This window comes from Bos mutus, chromosome X, assembly GCF_027580195.1.
Source record: "Bos mutus isolate GX-2022 chromosome X, NWIPB_WYAK_1.1, whole genome shotgun sequence".
NCBI lineage: Eukaryota > Metazoa > Chordata > Mammalia > Artiodactyla > Bovidae > Bos > Bos mutus.
In genome coordinates, this window is record NC_091646.1 from 108472681 (window position 1) to 108486343 (window position 13663).

Consider the following 13663-nt stretch of genomic DNA (forward strand, 5'->3'; position numbering starts at 1 on the left):
TTAAGAAATATGTATTTTTTAAAGAGAAAAAATGAGTTCATATTATTATTTCCAACTGAACTTTAATATAAATTTTTTTATACTTGTTGTCTCCCCTGCCACCTTTCTCTCTCTAACATGAAAATCTTCATTTCCCAATTATATTAATATAATTAATTCCTTTGTCCTACACTATAGCTATAATGACTTCAAAATAACAATATATAAATAAACAAAATAAACATTTCAATTTTAAAAGCAATAGTAGAAATCTTAACTGCCACTAATTATTTCTTTGCTGAATTGACTCATTTCAGTCAAAAGTAGTTTTCTTCTATGTATGGTCACTGTCCATAGTTTGATATACATTAGGTTCATTGGTTCCAGCTTGCTTTCAATTGTTGATGATTTCCTTTTTACCTTTTTTTTTAATTTTTTCATTATTTTTTTAATTTTATTTTATTTTTAAACTTTACAATATCGTATTAGTTTTGCCAAATATCGAAATGAATCCGCCACAGGTAAGACTAGGTATAGTCAGAGATGCTTCCCATCCTTCTTTACCATCTCCCCATTCTCTTTCCTCTTTCCCCCAGAGGTAATCATTTTTCATTTGCTGTTTATCTTTTCATTGTTTAGTATCACTACCTTTGTTATAAAAAGGTAGTATATTATATACAGTACTTAAACTTTGTTTCTTTTACTTAACATTCTGTCCTGGAGATCAGTATGTATTTCAGTGTACAGAGATCTTCCACATTCTTTTTTAAAGCTGTGTGGTTTCTTATTATGCAGATATACCATAGTTTATTTATTCATGTCCCTATTTGTTCTCTGGAGAAGGAAATGGCAGCCCACTCCAGTATTCTTGCCTGGACAATTCCATGAACAGAGGAGCCTGGTGGGCTACAGTCCAAGGGGTCACAAAGAGCTGGACGTGACTGAGCACACATGCATGCCTTATTTCTAACCTTCAGCTATAATTCTGGTTATATGTCCATTTCTAAACTTCAGCTACAATAATTCTGTCAGTAACCTTGGCTTTCATGTTTTATAATTTCTTATGTGCCTTTGGGATAGATTTCTTGAAATGAGTTGCTTCAAAGAGTAAATAAATACATGTGTAATTTTGTTAGATATTTCCAAATTTCTCTCTATGGTGTTTAAATTCCACTAGCAGTTGTATGAAAGTACCTTTTCTTCTTGGCCTTACCTACAGAGAATTTTGTCAAACTTGTATTTTTTGTCAATCCTGACAGGGATATTTGATTAAGATTTTGGGGGTGATCACATTGATGTTCTCAGAGGCAGATATGTCAGTATTTGCCACTTATCCATACCCTGCTGTATTCAGGATTCATCACAAACCTTGGATAATCACTTTGTCTTTTAGAACAGACATTTCATCCACTAATTTGCCTGCTCCTACATCACCAAAAACTGGAAAATTCTTAAAGAAATCGGAATACCAGACCACCTGACCTGCCTCTTGAGAAACCTGTATGCAGGTCAGGAAGCAACAGTTAGAACTGGACATGGAACAACAGACTGGTTCCAAATAGGTAAAGGAGTACATCAAGGCTGTATATTGTCACCCTGCTTATTTAACTTCTGTGCAGAGTACATCATGAGAAACGCTGGGCTGGAAGAAGCACAAGCTGGAATCAAGACTGCCAGGAGAAATATCAATAACCTCAGATATGCAGATGACACCACCCTTATGGCAGAAAGTGAAGAGGAACTTAAGAGCCTCTTGATGAAAGTGAAGAGGAGAGTGAAAAAGTTGGCTTAAAGCTCAACATACAGAAAACTAAGATCATTGCATCTGGTCCCATCACTTCATGGCAGATAGATGGATAGATGGGAAAACAGTGGAAACAATGACAGACTTCATTTTCTGGGCTCCAAAATCACTGGAGATGGTGACTGCAGCCATGAAATTAAAAGACGCTTACTTCTTGGAAGAAAAGTTATGACCAACCTAGACAGCATATTAAAAAGCAGAGACATTACTTTGCCAACAAATGTCCATCTAGTCAAGGCTATGGTTTTTCCAGTAGTCATGTATGGATGTGAGAGTTGGACTGTAAAGAAAGCTGAGCACCAAAGAACTGATGCTTTTGAACTTTGGTGTTGGAGAAGACTCTTGAGAGTCCCTTGGACTGCAAGGAGATCCAACCAGTCCATCCTAAAGGAAATCAGTCCTCAATATTTATTTGAAGGACTAATGTTGAAGCTGAAACTCCAATACTTTGGCCACCTGATGCAAAGAACTGACTCATTTGAAAAGACCCTGATGCTCGGAAAGATTGAAGGCAGGAGGAGAAGGGGATGACAGAGGATGAGATGGTTGGATGGCATCACTGACTCAATGGACATGAGTTTGAATAAACTCCAAGAGTTGGTGATGGACAGGGAAGCCTGGCATGCTGCAATCCATGGGGTCACAAAGAGTCGAACATGACTGAGTGACTGAACTGAACTGAACTTAGGACAATTAAAACAATTCTATCAAATAGGAGTATCTTCTATAGGTTTCTATAAATGAGATTTTAAACATGTATAGTTTCTTCTGTAGTGTTTAAAAAAGAATGAGTGGTAATAATCAATGAGACACATTTTGTCTGTTGCTGTCTAAATGTAGTTTTCTTAATTCCCTTAGGTTGGATATTATTTTATTGTCATTGGTTGTTATTTGGTTATTTATTTCTTTTTATAGGGTCCTCCTGGACTTCCTGGATTTCCAGGGACACCAGGTCTTCCTGTAAGTAGAATTTGGCTTCTTATTTTTAAAATCTCTTAAAACAGTAATCTAAGAAATATTATACATGTGGTATATCTCCTTTCAAAGGGAATGCCAGGCCATGATGGGGCCCCAGGACCTCAAGGTATCCCTGGATGCAATGGAACCAAGGTGAGATTTATTTGACTTAATCTTAGGCAATATGCTTGATAATGGACTAAACATTTCAAGGAATCAATATCGAGAATGTCAAATAAGAGATATAGTAGCTTCATGTCTAGGACAAACATAGGGTATGTTCTGAGTTAGCATTTTCAATATACTGAAACATCAGTAATTCTTTAAGCCTGTATAATTAGTTGGGATATTGCATTGAGTTGAAGATTACCTACCAAATCCCTTTTGTGTTTTAGTGTTAAGTAGAATGAGAGTTTTTGCCATACATTGACATGAATCAGCCATGGGTGTACATGTGTTCCCCATCCTGAACCCTCCTCCCTTCTCCCTCCCAATCCCATCCCTCAGGGTCATCCCAGGGCACCAGCCCTGAACACCCTGTCTCATGCATCAAACCTGGACTGGCAATCTATCTCACATATGATAATATACATGTTTCAGTGAATGAAATGAGAGTTAAATGAGAGTTAAAAAGGAATTAGGATATATCAGTTCAGTTCAGTCGCTCAGTCGTGTCCGACTCTTTGCAACCCCATGAATTGCAGCACGCCAGGCCTCCCTGTCCATCACCAGCTCCCGGAGTTCACTCAAACTCATGTCCATCAAGTCGGTGATGTCATCCAGCCATCTCATCTTCTGTCGTCCCCTTCTCCTCCTGCCCCCAATCCCTCCCAGCATCAGAGTCTTTTCCAATGAGTCAACTCTTCACACAAGGTGGCCAAAGTACTGGAGTTTCAGCTTTAGCATCATTCCTTCCAAAGAACACCCAGGACTGATCTCCTTCAGAATGGACTGGTTGGATCTCCTTGCAGTCCAAGGGACTCTCAAGAGTCTTATCCAACACCACAGTACATGTTTGTACATATAAACACACATATATATGTATGTGTATGTATATATATATATACACACACACGCACAAACACATCTATATTATCAGTTTTTAAGAGTAATACTTATGAATGTCATTCATTAACTTTGATTTTTTTAAACTAGGTACACTTAAAATTTTCAAATCTTTCATATTTTTTTTTTAAATTAAATTTATTTATTTTAATTAGAGGCTGATTACTTTACAATATTGTATTGGTTTTGCCATACATTAACATGAATCTGCCACGGGTGTACACATGTTCCCAATCCTGAACCCCCCTCCCACCTCCCTCCATATTAAACCTTTTTTATCTTGCCTAATAACTTCCTGAAGAAAAATCCTAAGAATCTATATGTAATACACCACATCAGTTTTTACTATGAACTATTAGTATGAAACCTGAAACTTCTCCATCGTAGAAAATAATGAATTTAACAAGTGAGAAAATAAAGTATCATATGCTACAAACAATGTTTCCTGGCCCTCTTTTCTTTAGTCAAGACTAAATCCAACTATTTGGATTAAGTATAAAGTGAGAACAAGAAAAAAACAGAGGAAAATTTGCTCTTTTTAAAAGCTTACAAGTATTTGTTTCCATTTCTTATTCCCTCACTTTTCTCCTTATATAGGTTAATGAAATATTGTTTTCTGTGTATCCTTTTGATATTTCAATATTGCACATAATACTCTGTGAAACTATTCTGAAATACCGCAAATCTTTCTAATTAATGACATTTGTCATATTTTATATTAGGGCATAATATTTAAAATAACTTGAACAAACTATTTTGTATTATGCAGGCCATCACATTTTATGATAATCATTGTAGTGTATACTTGTAGGCAATAAAGTTATTGTTACCTCCAATATTTCTCCAAGTCAGTGTCATCCTTGCCACTAATAATAATATTCTGATTTTGGATTTGTGAGGCTTACTTGTGTTTTTCAATTTTGCTTGGGGCAACCTTACAGTGATAGGACCAACATGGAGTTAGCTTGCATGGCATATTGCTTGTTAAAGCAGGCTACATTCATGTGCCTATTATGGTAATTTGATTGTTTTTTGCTAGCATGTCTTGAGCAACAAACAGACTACTAGTCAAAGTTTTAATAAGACCAGATATATCTACAATGAGTATAGTATGCTATGTGATTAAAGGTATCTTTTTCTTTTTTTGTTAAAGCAACACCTTAGCAGATCTCATGATTAGTTGCATTTGAGTCCCCTCCAATTATGTAAGCAACAAAAAAATTTTAAAAACATTATGTGCACCTGCAGATTAAATGGAATCTTATATTTCTAACTATGTAACTGGGCTTCCCTTGTGGATCAGCTGGTAAAGAGTCTGCCTGCAATGCGGGAGACCTGGGTTCGATCCCTGGGTTGAGAAGATCCCCTAGAGAAGGGAAAGGCTACCCACTCCAGAATACCGGCCTGAAAAAAGCATTATGTGTACCTGCAGATTAAATGGATTCTTATATTTCTAACTAAGTAACTAATTGAATGAACCCTAGAGATGGAGTCAAAATATATGGATTCTTTTGCTCTCTGTTTTCTAAACTCGATGTATAGGCCACTTCCTTTCTGTTTGGGCTTATTTTTTCCATGTATAAAAAGTGGTGGAGAAAGGGATATTGGACAATAAGTGAAAGGTACATAGCTGTATCATTTACTCTTTTAAGCCTCTGACGAGGATGTTTCTAGAAGTATTACAGCACATGGGTATTTGAAAGGAGGTTGCAATGGGGTTCTTCTACAGCCATTTTAGCCTTTGTTTTCTAAACCAAATGTCCATATTAGTACTTTACAATAGGGAGTGAGAAAGACTGGATGCCTAGAGAACATAATGACCTGCAATTGCTAAAACTATTGCTGTGATTATACTCTTGGTGATATTAATGGCATTCTTTCTAACCATCTTTTCCTCTTTATAAAAATAATTTGAAATAGTTTACAATAAAAGAAAAAAGCAATGGGGGCAGTTAAAATATGAATCTATATAATACATGGGCAGGAAATTGGGGCAGATCATTAACTATTAAATGTGATGATAGCCAGGAATCTGTGATATGATTCTCTCAAAATGGATTTGTCAGAAGAAAATGACTAAAGTAGAAGATTTTTTTCCTTTATTTCTGATTGGGATTCATGAGTGGAGATAAAAGTATCTTAAAAAGTTGAATTGATATGGATAGTTGATATAAGGTAATTGAAAAGTGAAGGCTAATGAATTTTTGACAATCTGGCATGTTTCAAAATGACTTGCAGAAATTTTTTTCAGTAAGTCATTGTTTGTTGGTATAATGATGCTTTTTTTTTTGTTCCTCCATGCTTTTTATTTTTAACTCCTTCTAGGGAGAACGTGGATTTCCAGGCAGTCCCGGTTTTCCTGGTTTACAGGGTCCTCCAGTAAGTTATAAAATTCGAAATTATAATGAACACAGGAATTAACATAAGCAGAAGTGTACAAAGTGAGCTCAGTGCATTTGTATGGAACAAAATAGTACTTTTCAAAGCAATAAAGTAAAAGGATTTTTTAAAAATAGAAGTTAGTAGTGCATAGAGCTTTCTGCTGGGTAAAAGCAAAGATTCTGTAGTGCATATTTAATATAAATGTCATCTCTAAGTATCTTAAGATACCTTTTCCTCAGAATGATCTTATAGCAATCTATTCAATTTTGCTTGCTCCTTCTCCTCTCATTCATATAATTCCTTTTCTTTTTAATAATAGGGACCTCCTGGGATCCCAGGTATGAAGGTAAGTATCTCATGTTGGAAAGGTAAGCATTTTAAAGTATTTGGAAAGCCTGCATCTTCAGTCAGATAATGTGTCTGACTTCTGTGTTAAAATGGATGCTTCTAGAAGTTGCACAGGTGCACATTTATGAGCTCTCCTTAAGTATTCTCCTTTGTTCTTGTGACTTTAAGTACCTTTTATGGGCTGGTATGCTTGCAAATGTGTATATCAGCCTCACAGTTCTTTTTGATACCTTCCTTATTACATTTTGATTCAGTTGACCACCTGCTCCCTCTGGAAATATTCTTTCTCTCTGGCTTCTGCAAGGGAATATTCTGGGAATATTCTTTCCCTTTTCCTAATCTTTCTTCTGCATCTCCAGTCATTCTGCAGTCTTCTGTGCAAGCTCATGTTGTTCTGTCTAGCAGGCATCAAGACACAGTCCTGATCCCTTCTTCCCTTCTATGCCTAGCAATATCATTATTGCTCATGGTATTGATTGCTGTCTAGTTATGGAACACCTACATTCCTGTCTCTAAAACAGAATTTTCTTCTGAGTTATATGCATGCATTAAACTGCTTCCCTGACATCCCTCTGACTTATCTCCCAGACATTCAAATTAATGTCCTCAGAGTTAACCCAGACCCCCAAATAAACCTTTGCCTCCTTCTGTTCTCCTCATCTCTAAAATTTGCATCACTATATACCATGTACACTTTTACATGTACCAAAACCTGAGAGTTAGTATTTGCATTTTCTATTCCTTCACACATCTCCTCATTGCATACTATGTCTAAATACTGTTAATTTTGCCTGTAAGTATATATATTAAAATTCATCTACTTTTTCTTCATTTCCACTGCCAGCACACTAACCATAATGCCTCATCTGGATTAGTGTAGTAGCCTCTTAACTAGTTTCTTTTTCGTCCCCCTCACCTCCCAGCATGATTTATTCTATACAAAGCAGCCAAGAATGATCTTTTAAAAATATGAATCAGTAATTTAAATGTCTCCTTATAAACCTTCAAGGGTTTCCCACTGCATCCAAGATAAATCCACATTTTTTTCTATGGCCTGTAAGATCTGCATATTCTGGTCCTTGCCCCACATTTCCAGCCTCATCCCTAAGCTGCTTTTCCTTGGGCTCCCTGATCACACCAGTCTGCACTAAGTTATTTGAATGTGCCAGATTCTTCCCTTTCTGGGTCCTTTGTCCATGCTGCTTACATTGCCTAATGCTCTTCCCCCATCTTCACCTGGCTGACTCACGATCCTTTAGATTTCAGCCTGAATGTTGCCTTTATAGATTGCCCTTCTTTACTGCCCAAACAAATTTTCTCCACTATTTCTTTTTTTTAAATTGAAATATATTTGATATATAACATTGTGTAAATTTAAGGTGTACATGTTAATTATATATTGTAATATGATCTCCATTATAACGATAGTTAGCCCCTCTAGGACATCACATAATTATCATTTCTGTGATTGTTCTCCACCATTTCTTTATCATGTACCATGTAGTTTTCCTTTATAGTCCTAAACAGAAAATTTTATCATCTTATTTGTTTACATGTTATGATATGAATTTCTCCAGTATATTACTAGCACAGTGAGAACAGGTGTCTTGTTTTATCTTCTTTGCTACAAAGCATCCAAAGCCTAACACAATTCTTGGCAAATATTAATATTTAATGTTTTTCATGAATGAGTAACCAAAGGTATGACAGGTTCTTAACAAATTGAGTGGACTTCCATGTACTCTACCCACTTCCTCATTTTCCTTTGAAGAGTAAATGTATTCATTTAACCACTGAGGTCGCCTAAATCTTTGAGGACACTTATGTGACAAATTGAACGCCTAGTTCATTTTTTGTATTCTGGCCAGCTTTGCTGTATCATAACTATTACTTACAATTGCCACTTATGGTTTCTTTCAGGGAGAACCGGGTAGTATAATTATGTCATCCCTGCCAGGACCAAAGGGTAATCCAGGCTATCCAGGTCCTCCTGGAATTCAAGTAAGCATCTGCTGACTTTCTACTTGGCCCTATTGATTAAATCAGGTCACAGCATCAGTTTTTTTAATCCTCAGCCTTTAGTATTCTCTATTTTCATTATAGAAATTAGCATCTAAGGTTTGATAGATATGGCAGGTATGTTGTATGTGAAAATAAAAGCAGTCTTGACCAGGGAGCTTTTTAAGAAGTGTGGCTTGTTCTTTTACCTTTCAAATCCAGTTTCCATGGAAATTTTTGTTTCAGAGTTTTGCAGTGGAAACAGCCTTCTATATAGTCTTATTTCTGTGCTGTGGGAATCAATAGGGTAGTAGGAGTAAATGGTCTGATAAAAATTTCAGGTTTCCCATTCAAGGTATTTGAAGAATTCATTTATAACATTATTAGTTATGCATAATGTATGAACATATTTTGAAGGCTGAAAGAATAAAATATATGTATCATGAACATCAAGTGTAATCTTTAGAAAAATTATCATGTTAGCCTACACATAACATACACAGAGATGACAACTTTTGGGGATTTATTGATTAGGGAATTAATTTTTTTAAGGTTTATATTTCATGACGATTGCTCTCTTTACCAAAAATAAAAATCAGTTCTTTCTAATATTTGATCACTAAGATACAATGTCAGGGACTTTTTTCATTAATCATCTAAATACATACTTGATATCACCCATCCATATGTTAAGTATTACCAATCTTTTCTAAATTTTACTGTATTATATTTGAAAATATAGCAGAATACATGCAAAGTATATGTAGGTTATAAAGCAAAATGACCAAATGAGCACTCATGAACACAATGCAGTATTTAAGAACTAGAACACTGTAATTTTCAATCAACCTTTCTTGGCAGTCACATCCTTCTGCATTCTCCCAAGATGTAGCTACCATCCTGGGTTTTCCATTTCTTCTTAAAAATAGTTTTATTACCTGCACATATATCATTTAGTATTTAGTTTTTAGAGTAATATGAAATATGTGTGTAGTTTTCTGCAACTTTTTCTATTTGATATGTTAAGATTCACCCATATTATTGTATATGACCATAGTTAATTCAGTTTCACTTCCATGTTACACTCCATTGTTTGATATACTAGATTTTGTTTCTCTAATCTCCTGTTGTTGGATTTTGGGGTTGTTTTGAGATTTTTTAAATTATAAAATAATCCATAATTTATATCTAGATATAAAATTGCTAGATTTCAAGGCAGTCAAATTTTCAACTTATTAAGATGCCTAATTTTGCTCCACAACCATTACATCATTCCTTTATCTTTTGTCCCAGTTTTTCTGACTTCCCTCTTTGTGTTTAATTTTATGTATTTTTATTTTAAAATTGGGGAAGCCACCTTGAAACTAGTAGGCTTTCCCTTCCCATTTCTAGCATAAAAGCTTCACTAAATGCCCATCTTTATTGCTTCATATTTTAAAACTTCCGTACTATACATTTGTCCCATATTTATTGTATACCACTGTAAAACAAGTTCTCTAAAAACTGCATTCATTCTGTTTAGTTGAATTTCTTTATAGTCATTCAGTCCTTTTGTTCTTCTACATTTTAAAATTCTGCTTATAGTACTTCAGAATTATAGAATTGTAGAACAGAATTCTGGCAACTAAACTTAAATTTCATCCATTTAGTTCTTTATACAAGTTTTTTCTTATCCTTTTCTTTACTTTCTTTATAACAGGGCCCAGCTGGTCCCCCTGGTATACCAGGGCCAATTGGTCCCCCAGGACCACCAGGTTTGATGGTGAGCTTGCTTCTGTAATTTCATTTCTCCTCCTTTTCTTTCATTTTAAAAATATTAATATTATTTGTATTACTTGAAAGTATAATGAATTTGATCTATAGTTTTCTTAAATTTTCTTATATAGGAGATTCTATAGTGTTATGGTGAATAATATATATGCTAAATAATAGCTCCATTTTATAGATGGAAAGAATGAGGTACACAAAAGGAAAGATTTCAAATAAAGTATCTTGGTGGTTAACTCTTGATGTGTCAGGTTTGAAGTCACTTCTGGGGCCATCTTATGAAGACTTCTAAGGCAATTCTTAAGTCACTTGATGAAACGTGTTTCTTCAAGATGCAGTTTTCTGTTAAAAAGGAATAAAAATAGATATTCATACACAAAAAAGTATCGGCTCTCATTTCTTAAGGACCTGTGACAGAACGGTAGGATTGGTGAGGGTAGTGAATCACTGTGAAATGGGATAAGGATTTTTATTCCCCAGGAAAGAAGCAAAAACTTACAAAGACCCTGAATGTGCAACCAGTTCTCTTACTTTACTACCTGTATCGTCACTTATATTTCTACTCTAATAAATTGTAAGTACTTTTACCCCTGAAATACTTAAATTTCATTTAAGTCATATTTTAAACTTAGAACTTTACTGTTGCCCTGTTAAAAGGGCAAGAAAATTGTACTTCAAAGTAATTTCTCATGTGCCACTCTATCTCTCATCTATCATATATTTAAAGGACAGTTTTCATTATACCTTTATAGATTATACATTTTTCCTTGTGACCATTGGTCCTCTATTCATGAATGAAAGGAATAATGAAATAATGTTTGATAAATACTAGAAGATCTACCAGGAAAAGTTTGTGATTTCTGCTTTTTTAGGAATCTTTAGGAGAGGATTAGAAAACCTCTTTGTTTAATTTGTTTTAGTTGTAAATATCTTGCAAAACATGAGACTCTGGAGCATGGCACTTTTTCCGAACTCTTACAACTTTGGCCTACCCTAGGTGTATTGTTACACCTTGAATTTCCTTAATTCTTGTGACCACATAATACATTCACTCTGTTCTTAATGTCCCTGCAATTAACCTTGATTCAAAGGATGAAGCAAAGTCTTAGAAATGCTACCAAGGTATAATATGTAAATAAACAGATCAGTTGACATCAGGAGGTGATCTCTCTGGACAGACAAATGCCAATTTAACTTTTCAAACCTTAAAACATTCTCAAATATACAAAATCATATAAAATCAAATTGCACTAAAAAAGTAAACACGTACCTTTTAGAACTGGACAGTTAATTGTCTAATGGTACCTAAGTTCAACCCATAATTCTGATATGATAAGTTTGATATTTGTTGGGATTAATTTTTGTATTGATTTTTGGCATGAGTGCTACCCCATGGCCTCTACCCATCCTTGCATTTCTTCCCTCACCCATCTGTAGCCTGTCAAGAGAAGTCACCACTATTATCTAGTTTCTCTAAATCAATTTAAATATGTGTCTCTGATGAGAAAACAATGAGAAAAAAAACTCAGGAAATATTATTTTAAAGGACTTTTTTCAGTCCTTCTATGAAACCAACTTATTTTTAATATACTCATTAATATAACTCTTTTTCCTTTTTCTGTGTCTTTCACTCTTAGGGCCCTCCTGGCCCACCAGGACTTCCAGGACCAAAGGTAATTTTCTTTCTTCTTTTAGCATCTTTTATTTGGTGTGGATTTTTTTTGTCGTTGTTGTTATTGTCAATGAGGTTTTTAGTTTAATTTGTTTATTTTTTAATTGGAGGAAAATTGCTTTACAATGTTGTGTTGGTTTCTGCCATAGTCAACGAGGTTTTAAATTCAAATCTCTCTCTTCAGGGGAATATGGGCTTAAATTTCCAGGGACCCAAGGGTGAGAAGGTGAGTAGAGAAAAAAGTTGATTATTCAACCCTCAGTTTTTTTCTTTCACAGTTATTTGAACTTGTCTTTTTGCTTCTTGCAACTAAATTAGCTTGCATGTTATATTATATTATTGTCTGTTTAAACTATGAAATATTACTTACTTATTTTATCTTGCAAACAGGGTGAGCAAGGTCTTCAGGGCCCCCCTGGGCCACCTGGGCAGATCAGTGAACAAAAAAGACCAATCGATGTAGAGTTTCAGAAAGGAGATCAGGTGAGTATGTAGGGAGGAAATCAATGAATATCTTGCTATGAAAGTGGCATTCCATTAAAATGCAGTACAAGCTGGAATAAGGTTATTTGTGATAGTCTTTTTGAAATAACAAGGGTTAGAGATAATTAAAATTTTAAAATATCTTGACTGAGATATACTCTGTATACTATAAAATTCACCCATTTCAAGTGTACAATTACATCTATTTAATATATTCACAAGATAGTCAAACAATCACTGCAGTCTGATTTTAGAACATTTTCATGAGCCCCCTGAACAAAACCCCACACCTATTAGTTATCACTTAATATTTTTCCCTACACTTTCAAGCCCTGAAAGTTTAATTAAATGAAACCACTAATTTAATTCTTGGCTCCAAAGATTTGCCTATTTTTGGACATTTTATATAAATGGAATCATATAATATATGATATTCTCCGGTTTCTTTTTTTATTATAATCTTTTCAAGTTCATCTGTGTTGTAGTGTGTATTAGTATTTTGTTCCTTTTTATGGCTGAGTTAATAGTCCTTTGCATGTATATTCCCCATTTTGTTTATTAATTCATTAGTTGATGGACACTTGACTTTTTCCCCATTTTTGGCTATTATAAATAATGCCTTTATGTACAAAATTAAGTCATTGTAAGATTGTCACTGTTTTACATGACCATGTTCTCTATAATTCACTGATATTCAGGGAGAAAGATGGTATTACTGATAAATTTTCTCTTCGGCAGCACATATACTAAAATTGGAATGATACAGAGAAGATTAGCATGGCCCCTACTCAAGGATGTCATGCAAATTTGTGAAGTGTTCCATATTTGCAGGGGGGCTCCCCAGGTGGCACTAGTGGTAAAGAACTTGCCTGCTAATATAGGAGGTTAAGGGATCCTGGCTTGATCCCTGGGTCGGGAAGATTCCCTTGGCAACCCACTCCAGTGTTCATATCTGGAGAATCCCAGTGACAGAGGAGCCTGGCAGGCTACAGTCCATGGGGTCACAAAGAGTTGGACATGACTGATGCGACTTAGCATACATGCACTAGAGTAGATGAGGGGATCAAATTATATTATACAAAATATTTTATAAGAATAAAAAAATCATTAGTACTTTAATTTGAAGTGCTTTCTTGCTCTTTACCTCAAAACTTGGCTTGTACATACACTAAAAATTAACTGAAATAAGCAAAGATGGCCCTAGATTT

The 13663-nt window shown here is 34.9% G+C and overlaps 1 protein-coding gene and 1 non-coding gene across 2 annotated transcripts in view; both read left to right on the plus strand.

Moving 5' to 3' along the window:
- COL4A5 (collagen type IV alpha 5 chain) overlaps nucleotides 1-13663 on the plus strand; it is a 254556-nt gene that overhangs the window by 141351 nt on the left and 99542 nt on the right. The window contains exons 5-13 of the mRNA XM_005910838.2: nucleotides 2699-2743; nucleotides 2831-2893; nucleotides 6131-6184; nucleotides 6507-6533; nucleotides 8456-8536; nucleotides 10233-10295; nucleotides 11938-11973; nucleotides 12157-12198; nucleotides 12363-12455. Coding sequence (XP_005910900.1) covers nucleotides 2699-2743; nucleotides 2831-2893; nucleotides 6131-6184; nucleotides 6507-6533; nucleotides 8456-8536; nucleotides 10233-10295; nucleotides 11938-11973; nucleotides 12157-12198; nucleotides 12363-12455 — 504 coding nt within the window. The remainder of the gene's footprint in view (nucleotides 1-2698; nucleotides 2744-2830; nucleotides 2894-6130; nucleotides 6185-6506; nucleotides 6534-8455; nucleotides 8537-10232; nucleotides 10296-11937; nucleotides 11974-12156; nucleotides 12199-12362; nucleotides 12456-13663) is intronic.
- Nucleotides 13180-13284, plus strand: LOC138986609 (U6 spliceosomal RNA). Its single transcript, XR_011463413.1, has one exon. It is a non-coding gene; the product is annotated as a U6 spliceosomal RNA (small nuclear RNA).